The sequence below is a fragment of the Zonotrichia albicollis genome, chromosome 5 (genome assembly GCF_047830755.1).
Source record: "Zonotrichia albicollis isolate bZonAlb1 chromosome 5, bZonAlb1.hap1, whole genome shotgun sequence".
In the NCBI taxonomy this organism is placed as follows: Eukaryota; Metazoa; Chordata; class Aves; order Passeriformes; family Passerellidae; genus Zonotrichia; species Zonotrichia albicollis.
Genome location: NC_133823.1, coordinates 10626559 through 10644916, shown reverse-complemented (window position 1 = coordinate 10644916; position 18358 = coordinate 10626559). Strand labels below are relative to the sequence as shown.

Below are 18358 nucleotides of genomic sequence, written 5' to 3'. Positions count from 1 at the left end.
TGGGTCAGGGTAGAACATGCAATAAATTACTTTAGCCATACTTCCACATTCTTACATGGCTCCTTTAAGGAAGAACAAAGAAGAAGAAGCAGATAATGGAAAAAGGCAGTGTACACATACACATGCATCTGTATGGCTAATCTATCTAATTTAATAAAATACATAATTTAAGAGAAATTAATGAATATAAATTTAGTTATATAATTAGCCATAATTATTGATGAAAATTACAACAGCGTTTTGATCTGGAAAGAAATAAGATTTACTGTAGATAAACCCTCTGCATATTGCTCCCCAAGAGCGATCACTACATAAACTTTTCAAAAATAATGGCTAAAAAGTCTAAGCTACATTTTATTCTCTACTTTACCCTGTCAGGACCAAAATATCCCCAAGAAAAAAAAAAGAATAAAAAGAAAGAGAGAATGCTTATTTCTGCTAAAATTTCCAGCATTCAAAGAGTGGGAAAAGCTGTATTTCTTGATTCAAAATGCACAAGTGTGGAAGAACAATGCATTCCAGGTAACAGGGAGGACAGCCATGTACTGCCATCCCAACCCACGCTGCAGGAGTCCCACCTACTCTGCTTCCATAAAGGAGAACACTTGGAGGGCAGCACTCCACAGGGAAATACAGCTTTGAGACATGTCTGAGAGAGAATATTAGCATATCAGTGCATCTAAAACTATTCTAGACTGTGTGAGAAACCAGAACTGCGCTATTTTTGTTTATAAGAATTATTTGTGTGCACAGTGTCTGCTTGCTCTTTTAGCCAAACAACAGAGGGCTCTCCCTTAGGCATCTATCTTACAAGTCAAAAGGCAGAAAACCAGGCCACAACAAGGGAGATCCCAGGGATGCAAAGCAAAGGAGACAGAAAACAATAAGAGAAGAGCAAACACTTCTCTGGGAAGAGTCAACTTTGACAGAATTTGACTGTATCTGACATTTAGGAGGAGAAAAAAAATAATATTGGACTACAAACCCCAAGCTGTTTATTTTTGAAAGCAGAAAGATCACAGCCACTGGCACTGAATTCACTAGGAATGACAAACACGATGCTGTGAGAAAGCAGACAGCTGTTCAAACAGACTTTTTGGAATACCTAGGGTTTTTTTTTAATTTAAAACATGCTTTTCACAAAGGATCTGAAAGTCACCCAGGCAAGCGTGATCATTTTTTCTGTCCACTTTTACTTTGAGTCTTACACAATTTGTAACAATCCAGAGGCTTTTTTTGTTTGTGAAAATCTATTTCAAAAGCACTTAACCCCAGCAAGTACCTACATTACTGTACTGGAGCTTACCTGAATTGCTGAAAGCACCCCACAGGGATAATGACTTTTTAAACTACCCAATCTTTACCTTGGGCTTTCAAGCAACTGCGTGCATTTTCAGTACCACAAAAAAACCCAAGGGAAGCCTAATGTATCTATTCATATATAGCTATATTTATATTTTAATTTCCAGGCTGCGTCAGCCACCCATCTGGCAGTCTTGTTCATCACACCCTGGAATCAGCTCCTGTTTGGCAGGCACTGCTTGGGTTCTGCTGCAGGCCTTTGCATATCTGTGTGTTTGAGTAATTCAGTGAAGCTGAGCAGCCCTGCCACCTATACCTGGGAGAACAGCAGAACGCAGCAAAGGGATGGGCAATCTGCAATGCTAGAGGTTAACGCAGGGCTGAAGCTGTAAAGAGCCTCCACAGGACTCACTGTTTCTAACAAGTTTCTTCAGAGTAAATGACAGGGAAAATACTTTGGCAGCTAAGGTTTTTCTCTGTAAACTATAATGTTTGTTCTTAAATGTCTCAGTGTTAGAAAGAAAGGAAATTACAGTCAAGAGGTTCTGGGTTACTGGGCAGGTGTCTTTGTCCAAGCCACCCCTGTAGAATATCCAGGTATGACTTGGGTAGCATCACTCAGTAAAGAAAAAAGGTTCTCTTTATTAACCTGCTTTAGTATAAACATTCCTTACAAATCAGTTTCCAAAAGCATCTTTGGTTGTTTTCCTTTGCAAAATATTTTACATTCCAACCACGAAGCTTGATGGCCTATCTTAAGCAGCATACCACTCAATAATGATCATATTTTCTACACATGGCACCTGCATGTCAGATAACCCTGTGTCTTTCAAATGCCTTTTTAGTTCCCAAAAGCAAATCTCTGTCTAACTTCCATCTGTAGATAGCAAAGGGCTGCTCCCTTCCCTGAAGACTCCAGGAAAAATTTTTTTTCGCATTTGCACAAACCTGTAAATAACACTGTTCATACAGTAACCTTTATTTAAAAAAAAATATTGAAGTCTACCAGACACATTAAGATGCATAAGAAAAGACTGTAGCTTGGGAGTGAAAGCAGGTGCTTGGATTTCTGAATTGGGCCATTTGTGCTTTCTTTCCAAACCTTTTAATTCAGCACTTCTCTACATGATCTGGTAGTCAAGTACTGACAGGTTCATTCTTTACTTTTTATTCTCTGCAATTACTAACAAATGAGCACGTTTACAAGCATCCACCTTCCACCAAAAGTAAGCTTTCTTGAAAAATTAGTCAGGAAAAAAGAAATCCTGCTGTATTCACTGATCTACTAGCATCGTCTGAATCCCTTTGAACTGTTCCTGTGAGTGTGATATATACCTCCCTTAGATAATTTCTTATACTAGGCTTTATTTGGTTCTGAAACAAAAGCCTAATTTTAGGTCCTATGGGAATCTGGAGACATCTCTAATCTCATCACTGCCTGGGATTCACTATGAAACATGCCTTTACATTTTTTTATCCAGTAAACACACAAGTGGAAATGCACTCCTCAGAACAGCAATTTAAGAGAAACATCCCTCCCCCAAAACGAAGAAACACAACAGCAAGAGAGAAAAACTGGAAAGGAGATCAGTTTCTCTTTGAAGGGTCAGTACCTTTTCCGGGACAAAGCTGGCGTACCCCAAGGAGAGGGGAGAGAAGTCTCATTTGTCAGGCAAGGAGGGATCTGTTCTGCACGACTACAGACAAAACAGACAGGGGTAGGACAGAGAGGTTAGAGAAGAAACCAGAGGCCATAAGCTTGTTAGTGTTACAAAAGCACCAATAAAATTGTTACTTGGATCCACCCTTCAGAAACAACATGGATGACAAAGGACAAATCCAACGACAGCCTCAGGTGAACACACAGACATGCAAAGTGAGCACAGGTCTTGTGGTGTGACTCTGCACTGCTTGTTCAGTGCTCTGCTGAGAGTTACTGACACCAGCAAAGCAGAACATCTTTCAATGTTCAACAGCAGAAATTCAGAGGAAAAAGTAAAGCTTCAGTAAATTAGATATAACCAACAGGAATAAGAAATAAAGTCAATGTAAATTCAATAATGAATGATGAACAGAAAATTTAAAGAAGAAAAAATCACTGAAAATAACAGCCAAAAAAAGAAAGGGAACTTAGTGAGGTATCTTATGCAACATCACTATGTGATTTACTTACCCCATTGTTTCCTCATTATCTACTGTTGGCCAGTGTCAACTTCTACAGTATGAGTAACACACTCTTAATACAAACTGTCCTCCTGCTACCTGAATGCTTTAATAACACTTCAAAATGAGATTAATTAAACTGATTTCTGAAATTGGCTTTTTGGTGAATGTGTCAGAGTGTGAGTGTGTGTTAGGGTGGTTTTTTTGTTGGTTTGTTAGTTGCTAAAATTTTCATTAAAGAAAAGAAAAGCGCTAAGATCTCTTGCTTTGGGGGCAAGATGACCCATCTTATTATAACAGGGTCACATACATTCAAAGGCAGGGGTATAAATAGCTTAAAGGTCCCAGATACAAAGGTTAGGTCTGTGTTTCATGTTTTGTACCTTAAATTGTGGCAAAACCTACTTTAAGACAAGCCAGTCTTCAATACATACTTCACAAAGTCTTGTTGTCATTTTTAAAACACATTTCTGTTCATTTTGAGTCTCATTACAATTTAAATTCAAGTCGTTTCACTCTGGGAGTGCCTCCCAGTTAAATTTAAAAAACCAAGAATTAACAGACTACCTAGAACTTTAAAGAACAAACAAATCCATGTAAAACAAGATGTTCATCTTATGTGCTAGCAAGGAGAAAAAGAGGCACAAGGAGAGCCTTATCAGTCTCTAATACTACTTGAGAGATGGTCGTAGCAGTAGAGTGTCCACTTCTCCCAAATAACTAGCCAAAAGCAAGAGGAAATTACCTCAAGTTGAACCAGGGGAAGCTTAGATTTGATATTTGGAAAAAAAAATTCACCAAAAGGGTTATGAAGCATTGGAACAGGCTGCCCTTGGATGGAGTTGAGTCATCATCCCTAGGGGTCTTTAAAAGATGTGTAGATGTGGCACTGAAGGACATGTTTACTGATTGATTAGTAGTGCCAAATTTACAGTTAGACCTGATCTTAAGAGTATTTTTCAACCTAAATGATCCTATGTTTTTAAATTAATCATGGTATTCTTTAATCATTTACTTTAAAGTTCCATATCAAATGAAACAAGAAGTTAAGGTATGACATTCAACAACCCAATTTTCATTTCACTCAGTAAAAGCATAAAAATATAGTTTTTGTAATGATAATGCAACCTGTCAGCCTATCAATCAACAGGCTGCTTCAACACATCAAATATAACCATGAACTGATATCTCTATATTAACTGCTGCCACGATAAAAACATCCAACATCAGAGAGAATGCTGTACACCCTGGAGAACACCAGCAAGTTAAGTCAGTATTTGGTCAGATGTTGACACCTTGTCCTCCTCTCAGTGGAGGGAAGGAAGAAAGAAGTAGATTAAAATGGAAATACAAAAGCAATGGAGGTATCTGAAGAGAAGTATTCTGGGGAACACTGGTGTGGGGCAGGCCGAGAAGATGAAAGAAAAGGAAGAGAAAAAAAGCAAAGGTCATACCTGTCAAAAGAATCTGTTGCTACCTTGTAGAGGTAAATAAAAAGTTTGCTGCAGTGTCTTAGAGTAGGTGACACAGAATCCAGGGATATTAGGTCATCGTCCAAAAGCCTTTGAAACAGTTGTGTATTTGAAGGGAAGACATTCAAGGGACTTATTTTCCTCAAGTCTGAGAAGCAGCCAAGTAATCGAACAGCATCTGCCAGTTTTTCATACTGGATCTCTGTCTTGAAGAAGTGAGAGTTGGCTGGCTCGTAGCGCATTGCTGCAGTCAATGTGCAGAACACAGTGTGAAGCAGTTCAAACACTTGGTTCTGGTTTACTTTTTCCCAGCCATTCTTAGGTGGTGAGCACAAAGATCTTTCCATGGCAACAAGTAAAGATGTGACGTACACAAATCCACCAACTTTCCTAAAAACAGTTCTTGTGCGGTGACTCTCTCTCAGCACCAAGAGTAGGGCCTGTGGACAAAACAATCAATCAAAACAGGGAAACAACAGCAACAACAAGCAGCAGCAGCATTACAAACAGCCTGGGAAAAGGTAGGAACATTTTTGTTCACAAAACATTGTTGTGGTAGTAAAATCCTTGTGTAACTTGTCAGAACTTGGTAATGCCTGAAATCTCTGAAGGTCAACTTTTACTATGAAAATTCTGAAACTCAAAAGTTTACAAAATAAATAAAAATATAGGGGGCAAAGTAGAACATTGACCCTTATTTAGAAATAAGAAATTACCTTCCAACAAAAAAGACCTGATCAAGCCCAGAATGGAACCCAAAATTGCCAAGTAATTCTCTTAGTGACTAGGTGGAGAGTATCTCTGTTAGAAAGGAATCTTCTCTGCCATCCCACTTCACAAACAATTTCAAACAAGAGAAGGAAAATGACTTCTTTCAGCAATGAGAATTCCAAACCTTGGAGCATACTAACAGTCTCCTAGAAATCAACAATGTGGAAGCACCTGGCAGCTATGAATCCACAATGGAACTCAAATATAACAACTCAGTTAGCAAATCCAGGCAGTAAAAATCAGCCAAATATGCCCACTTATTTTTAGCTTTCCTCTATAAATCTCTGAATTGAGACTGAGACTATATTTTAAGAGTTTCTGCTCAAAAGTAAGCCGTAGAGAGAAACGAAAGGGGATAAAACCTTATTTGCTGAACAAATAAATGCAAAGCCATGGTATAAACAGCAGAAAATACATGAACTTAGGTACTAGAGAATAATACTCATTATCTGTGAAATCAGGGGGTGGAGAAGCCCCTCCATACAGTCAAAAACATATGCAAAGGATACCTGTCATGGGAAGTTTGACCCACGAGTGAATAAAGAAGAAAAAGTCTCCCTACAGAAAGCATCATAAACAACAGAAAAATGCTACTGATACAGAAAAATAGGCCAAAGAGAATTTCCCATGACTGAAAGTTTAGTTCTTCAGAATCAAGCTGTTTTTTTAAGCACTCAGAAGATGGGTAGTGAAATAGGAAGACTGTCATTCCTCTGAAGGCACTATCTCCTTTCTTGACAAACTTGAACAAACAGTAAGAGACACATCACCACACTGTTCTGGGCTGTCAGTTCCATAACCAAAATTTCTGAGAACAGCATCAAGGGAGGACAAGTACAACAGGTCAAGGGAAAGACAGAAATCCTGATTTTCTGTTAAATCCTCTGGAGAACTCCAGTATCTATTCTTTCCTTGTAAGTATGGTAAATAACACATGCTCAAAAATTGCTGAAGACCTTCCCAGACATTACACAGTAAATGAATAGTTTTATTACTAGCTTTCCTTTGTGTCTTTTGGAATTACACGAAACTGTTCATCTGCCAGAGAAATACTACAGCTCATTTGAACAGAAATTAACCCAGATGTCTGAGCTCTCTTATTTAAGACTCATTTGCTTTCTACTATTTGCCTCAGCTTTTCTACCCCAAAATAAATCAGTATTTTGTCAATTTTAAAAAATTAAATTTTTAAAATTTAAAAAAAATAAATTATAAATTTTAAAAAAAATTTTTAAATTAAAAAAAAAATAACATCAGCTACTCTGAGGAGAAATTGTGGGTCTAGATTAGCAAATGAAACACTTAATACAACAGGAAACAGACAAGAGTTTCTTGCTTCTTCCTCCACTCCCAGCCTTACTTTCTCACTATTCCATTATTTTGCTTAAGCAAGTTCTTCAGCTTTATTTTCTACTATGATCACTACAATTTGCATTTATAATAATTATTTCAGCATTCATAGATACAAGTTGGTAAAATAAGATGCCACAGAAAATGCAAGCCAGAGCTGAAAAATAAATGTATGTTGCTTGCTTGCTTTTTCTTCTGTATGTATTCCCATTATTTTTAACTCAGTAAGACCCCACCAGGGAAAATTATCATAACTGCAGAATCTCATTTTCTATCCACAAATATGATGATGCTAAAAACATATTCACTAGCCTACATCTCCAGTTCTGAAGCCTACCATGGATATAGATGGTAGAAAGGAAAAATAAAACCATGGATCAAATATATGTATTTCAACTCCAGAGACAATCTACATACTACCTAAACATCATCCATCCAATCCAATGCCCTTCTCAGTGTTGTGTCTCTTGGAACCACACCGTAGGGGCAGGAGTGCAGAAGAAGAACCCTTCACCTACCCTCAGGATGTCAGTTTTGAGCTGCAGCTCCGTAGGTGGGGCCGAGTGCATCAGCCCCAGCAGGGTGCCCATGTCATCCTCTCCACTGGGGGACAACACCAGCTGCTGGATGATCATCAGCGCGTGCTGGCGGCACTGCGGGTACTTCACAATGTTGTGCACGCACCTAGCGCCACCAAACTCCCTGAAAATGCCTGCTCAGAAACAAGGTGGCACAGTAAGCACTTCAACAGTAAGCAAAATATAACCAGTGGCAAATAATGACAACAAAACAACACCAAAGGTGTTAATTTTCATTTCTACAGAATGAAGGGCAGAGTTTTAGCTCTATGGATGTGTAATGATTTACTACTATTTGTCCTCCTCTAACACAAACAAAAACAGAACTTCAATGTCTTCTGACAAAATTTTTTCACTAAAGGCATTGTGTACAAGGATGGAGGTCAGCTCTAAGAATTTCCTCAATAATTCTGTTTCTCCAACAGCAGTTACTCTTTACATGCTAGAGGTCAAAGGATGAAATAAAAATGTACCAAACCCTCCGTGTTTTGTGAAGACCATATGCTGTTCTGGTTTAGGGTAGTGTTAACTTACATTTAGTAATGACCTAAATGCAATATTAACTGAAAATATAACTGGGATATTTCTGGACATGAGGACTGGTTGAGAAGTGGTTCAGTCTACCCACATCATTTGTAAGATTCGGCAGATTTTTTGTAGCAAGACCTATCCTTGTAGAGATTAGGCATAAGTCAAAGTTTTTCAAGTTTGCTGGTTACTGCAATAACCAAAAATTATATGAAAATTGATTCTGAAAGCATTACAAACCCCAAAGTGTATATATATGGCATATATAATGTGTGTTTAGTACAGTGTCAGCACCTAGAGCATTGCTCTTATGTTAGTAACTGAAGATGAAAACTGGCTGGGGAAATGGATCAATGCTGCATTACTGCATCAAAAGGGATAATTTTCCATGTGATGATAAACTCAAAGAGCAGTTTAAATGACCAAGTTCAGGATTAACAAGTTGGTAAGTTGTTTCCCTCTAACATATATATATACATATATATAAACACACAGACATGAATACCACTATCCATTTCCTGCCTCCTGCTTTCTCTGATGTCCTTTGGATCAGAGATGGATTCAGTGCAAATGGAGAGACCTCAGACCTTGAGACAGATGAGCTTGTTGCACTCCTTCACAAGTAAAGCCCATCTCCTTTCTGGTTTTCATAGAGACTGGGATAACATTTTATGTTTCTCCCACTCTTCGTGTAGGTTTTCAACTATCCAGCAAACCTGTGTGGGTCTGACATCCAAATTTCTTGTTGAAATGTAGTTGGCAGTTCTGCAATACTCTGGAAAGCTTATCAGAGACTGGTTTAAGATCAGACACCAAGCACTGAGTGTGGTATGAATCACTGCAAGGCTGTGCCTACTTATGCTTCTGTGATGACCTATAACCTCTGCTGGTCTCTGGATACAGCACCACTGCACTCACATCAGCGGCCAAACTTTTTGAGAAATAGTTTCTCAGCTCCTCCTGTATGCTCTGTCCTGTTCCAGAACTGGGAGAGCTACTGATGAAATGAGGCCCTTGAACTCTCCAAGATTCCTCAGAAACATCATCTGTGGCATCATCCCAAAGTGCTGATGTCTTTTACACTCCCGCTGCTGTTTCTCCAGTGGATCTTCAGATATGAAATCAGTCCTGAGAAGCAGCAAGGAGGTCCTGATGGCTGATTGATGCTTCCTAGGTGAGGTCAGGAATGCCATCTAACAGCAGTCAAGGGTTTATTGCAAGGCAGGTGGATGCTACCACAGTGTCAAAATCACTAAGTCTTGGTTAATGAATTATAATACAAAACTGCCTTACGTTTACAAAACGGCAATTGTAACAGCCCTGTGTGTACATACTGACTGGGAATAACTCTTTAATATACATGAAAAAACAACTTTAACTGAAGGTACAGGCATTACATTAAGTTGACATGACACTGTGAACACTGAACTACATTTCTAATTATGTGCTTAAATTTTGGAATATCCAAATAGTCTTAGCACTACCATGAATTATTATGTACCTGTTGAAGAGTGATGGGGTCTGGTGTTTGCCTTCAAGTAAACAATACGAAAGAAATTTAAGTTAAACACTATCTTGTTCTCTTTATTTTATGCACTCTAGGCTATGCTGTCTATTCTCTTTGCTAGGAAAACTTGGCCAGAGAGAACGTGTATTTCAGTGTAGTTGAATACTAGCCTGAAGATAGAAAGTCAAGACATGATTTTCTTTATACGTATCTTGACAACAATCTCTTCACTCACCTGCATTTGTGTTTGATCCTTGTAATAGTACTGTCAGGGTCTCCATAACCAATAAAGCCAGCTGCTTTTGGTCCTCAAATGAACTGTTTCTTGAATCCACTACAAAAAAATTTCAGAAGCTAAAGTCATAGAAAATATCACTCTTTTCAAAGATGTTTCTCAATACTTTCCACCAACACTTTTACTTTCTTTGCTTCCCCAGAGAGCATGCAGCCCCACCATTTTCCAAAGCAAGCTGTGATTTAGTCTACACATGCATTCCTGGGAAAGCTTAACTATGAATCATACAAAAAGTTAATTTTATAAAGACAGTAATTTAAACTGAGGTTTTAAAGCACTGTGAGCTCCACTGTGAGTGCCTGACATTGCAGCTATTGTTTCTTCGAGCCACAAATGACACCAGTTGAAGATTAACTGCATCTGCTCTTGTTCAGTTTTCAGTACCTGAAAAGAGAAATTCCGCACAAAGCCCACAAAACTGCACTCACATAATTACAGCAAACTTACTGATTGCTTAACAGGTGCGGCAGACCAACACTGCAATTGGCATAGTACACACAGAGAAACACTCCAGGAAAAACAGTGGGGTTTTGGTTATTTTAACTTACTCTAACAAAAAGTAAAACTCAACACAAGGACATGTGCACCCAGGTAGCACTCTGATTAGATGACATCCATTTATTTACAGGAACATAAGAACTGATGTGTTTTCCAATGGAGTTGAAGGGAACAAAGGTTTCCAACTAACCTACAGCTATCACTCACTAATGAAGCTTCATACAATTAAATCCAGGTGAAACATCCAGCAGTTATGGTTAAAAATTAAGTGTCACTGATGCACACAAGCTTGACTGCAATTTGAATGAATAATGTAAAAAAAATTGTCTGTCTGTGCATGTAGGTTCCTATGGCACGTGGCAGAGCCTGCCTTGGAGGCCTAGTAGCTAGAGCTTATCTGAGCTCCAGTCTGGAGACAACTCATCTTCTTTTTTTTTTTTTTTAATGCTTACAAAAATGTAGACCCAGCTTATAAAAAAGTCTCCTATTAAGAGCTCAGATATGCACTCTATGGTATTTTTTCAAATCTGGGGCTAAACATGAAGTTACAAAGTACCTTTTGTTAGGAAGAACACTGATGGTATGCATTGTCCCTATACTTTTTTCACATTAAGTAACAAATATTGAACCAGTACATCAAAAAATCATTTAGAAAGGAAAATATGAACTCGTACTACTTTGCATTCATACAGCATCATTCATTAAAGTTAGCCTTGAGCTTCTCTCAAGAAACTGAAAGAAGCAATTCCAATGAGCTTTTAAGATGGCACAGCAATCCTCAGCAGAATTCAGGCCTTGAGGTACATGTTCAGACTCTCTCATTTCTCCTAAATGCAAGACTCCACTATTTCCAGCCAAAAAAAGACAAGAATTAGAAAAATGGAAATGAACACACTACCTTGATCATTCAGTGCCTGAGTGGGATCTTTCAAAAGGGCTGCATATTTATGAAGAAGATTTACCATCACCTCCAGAAGCCCCACTTCCCTGAAGACATCCTTAAAGATGTAATCATGACGAGTGAACTTCAAGAGTGTCTTCATGGCAATGATGCTACACTGAAAAGAAGTGCTGGATTTTAAAAGGATGCTCACACTGATCAGTTCTTTACAGGGTATGTAATTCAAGCTGAAGACAACCAATTCCAGCATCTCAAAGTATTTGGTCTGCACTTCTGGAAGTTTAGGAATTTTCTCTGCAAATTGAGACAATGTGTGCTGCGATTCCAAAATGAAGTAGTTGGCACTGTCCGCCATATAAATATTCGTGATGGCATCAAGGATGATTTGTGCTAGATAGTTGGTTTTTGCTCTCAAAAATGCATTCTGGAGGACAGAAAATGCTTGAATATTCCTCACACTATGACCTAAATCAGGAAATAAAGTGGGATGGGAGGAAAAAGGAAAGAGAAAAATTCTTAATCATCATAAACAATTAATACACTTATTAATAATGATCCATGCATTTTAATAAGTAGGAATAAAATAACAGTGTATGATGTCACTTTTAATAAAAACATCATTAAAATTAATTTCAAAAAAGCCTCTGCACATGCACTTACACTGTGAATTCCACAACCTACTATTCTTTAAGATGGCATCTAAATATATATTTGGTAGTAAGAGTTTATGTAAGCAGCTAAAGATGCTGATCAGAGATAATTTCTTTAAAATAGATAAGTACACTGATTTAGTGTTAAAATGTACATGGGATACAGTCCTAGAGACAAAACAAAGCCTGCTCAGGATGTACCCACACCATAGGAGAACACATTATAGCAACAGTGATACATTCTATGTTCTGTAATGCAGAACACAGTCCTTGCAGCTGGGAATAAAAAAAGCTATGGCAGGGTCCAGTACTATTAACAATTAAGGAATTAAAACAGAGGGAAAGAGTTGTAAAGCATAAAGTAGCTATAATATTAGCACACAAATATCTCACAGCTTTAAAGCTCAGTCACATTTCTTCTTGTAAGTACCTTCAAGTTCATTGATATCTCATTCACTTAGCTAAAGAATGCATAATTTATGAGTGTGCCCCAAAATTTTCTATGGGCAAATATTATTCTTATTCTACTCAAAAGATGCCTTAAATTCAACTTTTTAAACTTCTGTAGGAATAGTACAAGACACAGTGGACAGATCCCACGATACAGAAAACAACTAATGGTAAAACATAACCAACAAAATACACAATCAAGAGTGAGAACTTTAAAGACAATCTAAACAAAGCATTTGGAATGTTTTAACAATAATTTTTTTTTCCAATAAAGGTATATGCAAACTTTTAACCTAATTTGAAAACCCTTCCATAAACAAAAAATTCTTATTTATTATGTATTCTCTATGGCACACTACTCTCTTCATTTTTGTAAACTAAGTTGTCCAACTGAACAGTAAATTCAATTATCTTCATGCCTAGTCTCCCCACCTTCCATTTCAGTATTTCTCCAGAAGGCAAGAGAAAACTCCCTAGTAAAATAACATTGGAACAATTTCACATCTGGAAGAATATTAATTACATTATAACACAGTTGTTCCTAAAAGGCCTTATTTGCATGCTTTCTTTATTATGAAAATGATCAAATGAGGGGATTTAGAGCTTCTTAAATGTGACAGGAACATAACAGTTTCAGATACAACTATTAATATTCTAACTAAGTATTAACAATTGTTCCAGGCAATCAAGTAGATTAAAAAAAATATTTTTGATTATTAGGAGGACCCCTGAAAAAACCAAATTCTAACCAGCTTTTCAGAGTTCAAGAACTAAAATTATTTAAATGGAAATAACTGAGAAATTAGTAAATTGAGAAAACACAGTCTTCATAAAAGACAATTTCCCAACATTATGGAAAGCAAGTAAAAGGAACAGAGATGTCCTGACAAACACCACAAAGTTCAAGAACTCTTTTGCAGATTGCAACAGACCATGGTTCTCTCATAATATTGTATCAGAAAAGCTGATTAACCTAAAAAAAATTATGTTGTTATCAAAACATGAAGAAATTAAACTCTTGAGTGTTCACCTTATTTCTCTATTTAGTGCAAAAGAAAAACAATTCCTAAGAACAATGAACTCTCTCCATACCAGAGAAAGGAAGTCACTGTCCAAGGAACCCAGGATGTATATTCATTAGTCTATAAATCTGTAAATGGAATCCTAGAATAAACTTTTCTTGTGCAGTGGTATATCTCATAAAAGTTCAAAGTAGCTCCACAGTTACTATTAAATTCCAAACTCCTTAGTTACATACAAGACTAACCTGAATTTTAAATTTATGAACAGGATATGAAACCTAAGTTTATTTTTACACAAGCCTTTCTCCCTCAAGACTTCCTCAACCTCATCTCCAAATTGTAATTGACTGGTTTCAAACACATCACAGATTTTATCACTGACTGCAGTGGTGATGAAATAACAGATTTCAGCTTACAAGTAACACCTGCCTGAGCTGACAAAAGCTAAGAGAAAGCAAAGTGGAGAAGGATTTAACAATTAAAAAAAAAAATCCCAAAAAACAAACAAACAAAAAAAAAAAACCCCAAAAACAAAACAAAAACAAAAAAAAAATCAAGCCAGCACATCAGCCTTTCATATCAATTTAGTAAGAGAGCAGCTTAAAACACTATAAATCAAATCAGTGCATCTCTCCAATAAAATAATCTCTTCAAATCTCCACACAGAAAACTGTCAGCTCTGCAAGCTCTGCAGTGAAGAGGCTGGACCTGTCCTCAAAGACAAAAGCCCTAAGCTTTCTTCTTTGGGTACCAACCCCAAAATAAAATATTTGAGACCAAAATAACTGAGTATTTGATACAGAATCTTAGGTAAAGAACTTAGACTTAGTTGCAAAGGGTTTGTCCAGTACACAGCTGGCTCTGCATCTTGTCACTTGCACTTAGAACAACAAAAAAAGGAAATAAAGAGAGAAAGGAAGCAGACTCACCTTTGCCTGCAGGCTGTGGGACTGCAAATCCAGGTAGCAGGAAAGGTACTCCAGTGGTAACACCAGCTGGCTTTAATTCGTTGACACCGTATGTTGTTAAGGAAGTTATCAAATTAACTAAGTCCTTCAAAGCATCCTTAGATTCAGCTTCTTTTGCCTGTTCTAACCTAAAGAAAATACAATAGGATCAAGTTAGCAGCACTAGTTTATCTGAACTCAAATCACTTCAGTAAGGTCTGGTTTATTCTATCAGTTTAGAGATTAATATTACTGTCTGATTCCTGCAGTATTTTCCATGTCCATATGTCATACCATTAGATTATTCAAACATGGGACTTAAAAGAGCAAACAGTTATTTGCCATAGGGATTTACCTCATAAATCTCTTCTTGAACTCAACAGTCAGCAGAGAGACATGAAAAATTACATTAAGAATCCTCTCACAGACATGAAGATACTGTACAGGAAAGTATAGGATAGTGTGTAATTACACAGATCTGTAATTAACTTGCTAGACTACATCTGCCACTTTGAGAGTGAATATTTTGTGCTAATGAAAAGGTATCTTGGTAAAGGATAGCACTCACAAGCACGGGATGAAGCATGCTCACTAGAACTACAAACTCTACCGCCTTTGAACACAAGAGAATGGAAATGCTAACATCCCATTCCAACCATTTACTGACAGGAACACACCATCAGACCGAACCCTAAAAACTGACTCGAAATCCTAACACCATCCTCATTTTCCTGCTACTTCACCACAAATAAAACCACGTTTAATTATTTACTAACTGTAAACTGGGGTCCACATTCTTCTATAGACTCAGGCAGTGCAAGCTCTGTTTTGCTTCTTGCTGACAAATGATTGTGGGAGCCCTTTACAAGCAGCTCATTCCGCATCCTCCATCTTCTTCTCAGCCAGATGTGGCTGAGGAAGGAACCTCCTTCAAACAAGAACCTCCTGCAAACAGTCACTACAGAAGCACAGAGCTCACCTATTATCATTCTACTAATCCTCCACATGATCTGCCATTTCACATCATCCAGATGAAATTACCAAAGTGCTCCTCCTGCCTTCACAGATCTTCTGCAATTTCTTACTGAGCCACCTTCTTCACACATCCTTCTGCTTTTCCAGCTCCAAAGCTTTTCTTCTTTGCAGCCAGAGACCCAGTGTCCAGATTTCATACTCTCACATTACAGCTATCATCATAAAAGTGCCCCATAGTGAACAAGTCTCTGTGGGCAGGTTGGAGCCAAAACAGGGAGAATACATCACTCTGGTCCATCACTGACCAGTGCATGGGCTCATTCAAGATCATTCCTGTTTTTCAAAGGTCTATTTTCTTCTAGAAAACCCCCTCAGGAAGAAATGAGGATAACACATTCCTATGCTATTAACCTTTACTGATGTCACCTGATGATCCCAGGTGTCCTCCTTTTTCAATGAGACAATCAAATCCCTAGGCTTCTTATACATTTGGCAGGGATCCCCCATTCTTTGATCTAAGGATATGCAAGCTTAGGGGAGAATTTGTTTAAAACACTCGATCTACAGAGAATCACTTTAGTACCTCAACATGTAACATGACAGCATGTTCCCCTCATATTCCCCCTAAACTCTGGCTGACAGTTTCTGGAAAACAATTGCATTTGAATTACACTACTTTGAATTAATGCGTTAGTGAATATAACATACTCCAAAACTCCACTTATAGAACAAGAAAAATAACAATTCCTTAACAGGTGCTTTAGCTTTTGTGGCACCAAAGGTAACTTACGAGTAATTTCAAGTGTGATTAAAAATGTCAAATGCCATGTCTATGTCTGGTATCCATTTAAAACAAACAAAAATCCCCCTAAGAAGTATACAATGTAGTGGAAAATTTAGGTCAAATACTAACATACTCAGCATACTAACACCAAAACCAGGGAGATAACAACATTGGCATTTCTCAGCAATAATGTCTTAAGCATCTTTGACCCAAATATACTTCCTAAGGTGTACACTTATAGTTACCCAGCATGTACCTTGGATTTGTAAAATATATATATATTTTACAATAGCAACAGCTAAGCATTCTTCTTCACAGCTTCATATTCAAACAAAACAACATAGACTGCCCATAGATTTTACACAAATAAAGCAATAGACACCATTTTCTTTCTCAGTCAGAAAATTAAAGAAGTTTCTTTCATGGAAAAGAAAAAGAGATCATGGATATATCATATACCAAAGGTTTTTTGGGCAGGCATTTTCATTACCATATTTTTTTAATGCATTAGCAGCTTAGAAGTACTTTTAATTAGGAAAAAAACACCTGTTCCCTCATAGGATTCACCACATTTACATATGGGCTTTTTCATTACGATAGCATGATAAGACAATAATTATAGAGTTATTTAGGTTGGAAAATACCTTGAAGATCATTGAGTCCAGCTGTTAGCCCAACACAGCCAAGCCCACTACTAAACCCCTCCCTTAGGCAAAACAAAACAAACTCCAACCACTCAAAAATCACTAGCTGCAGCCAAAATTTTATGTTCTGGATTCTCTCTAAAAATTTCGTACCAGTTTTTTTAAGCAACTATCTTTCCAAAGCAAGAAACAGTAATAAACCAGTACTAAAGAACAAGAAGTTCAACAATGTAGTTTAATAAATGGAGAAAAACACAGAATTCAATGTTTTGGTCTTAATATCTTCATCCCATAATGATCTATAATCACTTATTGTTTAAACCTATTCATCTACTCTTTATTAAGAAAACTTTTTTTGAAAAATTCTCAGTGATCTGTCTGCATTTCTTCAAGCACTTTTGCCTACCTGAGGAGAAGGTCACAGAGGAAGTTGTATCCTTGCCATATCCTAAAATCATCCAACAACGTTTGGGATACATCACTGGAGTCTTTGAGAAAACAAGAAAGTCCAGCAAACATCTCAACTATTTCTAGGGGAGAAAGGTCATCAGACTGCTGCATGTTCTGGACACACGTGGACAAACATTCCTTTTCTGAAAAGAATTGCAGTGGAGAAATTTAGGATTTTACTGACATTACTGACAGCAAGAAGCATAACCAACACACAAAACACAGCAGTAAAGTAACTTATTCAAGTATCTCTTGTCACAGAACACTCAATACTACTTGAGGATGAGAAGGATTCTCAAATGGCTTTGGATCAGAACCCTAACCTCTTTTTGCCAACCTCTTCCTCCCTTTTACAACCTTTACTCTTGTAAGGAGGAAACTGTGTAGATAAATACTAATTTTTACCTAAAAAGTCTGACCAGATAACTCAACAAAATAAAAAGACAAATATGGCAACTGTAAGTAATTCTAAACCATATTTTTTTCTTTTAAAACACAAAGTTATACAAAGCACTAACTTGAAGTGTTATTAAATCCATACATATAAACCTTTACACCATGTCATCTTATTCCTTCTCTGGCTGGCATCCAAGAGACATAGTTGCCTTGCCCTGCATAAATTCCATATTCCATCAGTTCAATAGGTCAGTAACAAAGTTTCCTCAAACCTATAGTGAGATTTTAAGTTGCACTCTGTTTTAAAGATGCTCCTTTCAATTATTTGCTATTTTAACTTTGCGGCATGCACAACACAAGCACAAATCTTTCTAGCTAGACTGATAACATAATTTTCCAGAGGTTAAATCAGAGCATGAAAGCATGAAAGGATGCTCCTTTGCACATGATGAAATATCTTCAATTTTTCCTGAATATAAGTTGAGTCTTGTGACAAATGTTGTTATCTCTTAAGTCAGGTTCACTTTTTTAATCAAAAAGAAAGAGGCAATGCTGACTGCTTTTCTTTCTAAAACTCCATTTCACTTTTTAAAGAACCTAGAGTATCTTTTCACATGCCAGCTTCCCTCCTCTATGGATCAAGCCCATAGAGAAGCAATAATGGTAGCAACTGTA

At 37.3% G+C, this 18358-nt stretch overlaps 1 protein-coding gene across 10 annotated transcripts in view; it reads right to left on the bottom strand.

Annotated features, from left to right (window-relative positions):
• Positions 1 to 18358, bottom strand: part of WDFY3 (WD repeat and FYVE domain containing 3) — a 156734-nt gene that overhangs the window by 68458 nt on the left and 69918 nt on the right. For 9 of the 10 annotated variants that reach the window (XM_074540765.1, XM_074540764.1, XM_074540763.1 and 6 more), the window contains 7 exons: positions 17244 to 17430; positions 14417 to 14583; positions 11363 to 11830; positions 9907 to 10005; positions 7577 to 7770; positions 4920 to 5377; positions 2916 to 2999 (listed from right to left, as the gene is read on the bottom strand). In XM_074540765.1, coding sequence (XP_074396866.1) covers positions 2916 to 2999; positions 4920 to 5377; positions 7577 to 7770; positions 9907 to 10005; positions 11363 to 11830; positions 14417 to 14583; positions 17244 to 17430 — 1657 coding nt within the window. The remainder of the gene's footprint in view (positions 1 to 2915; positions 3000 to 4919; positions 5378 to 7576; positions 7771 to 9906; positions 10006 to 11362; positions 11831 to 14416; positions 14584 to 17243; positions 17431 to 18358) is intronic. The other variant, XM_014265837.3, reaches the window with a different exon arrangement.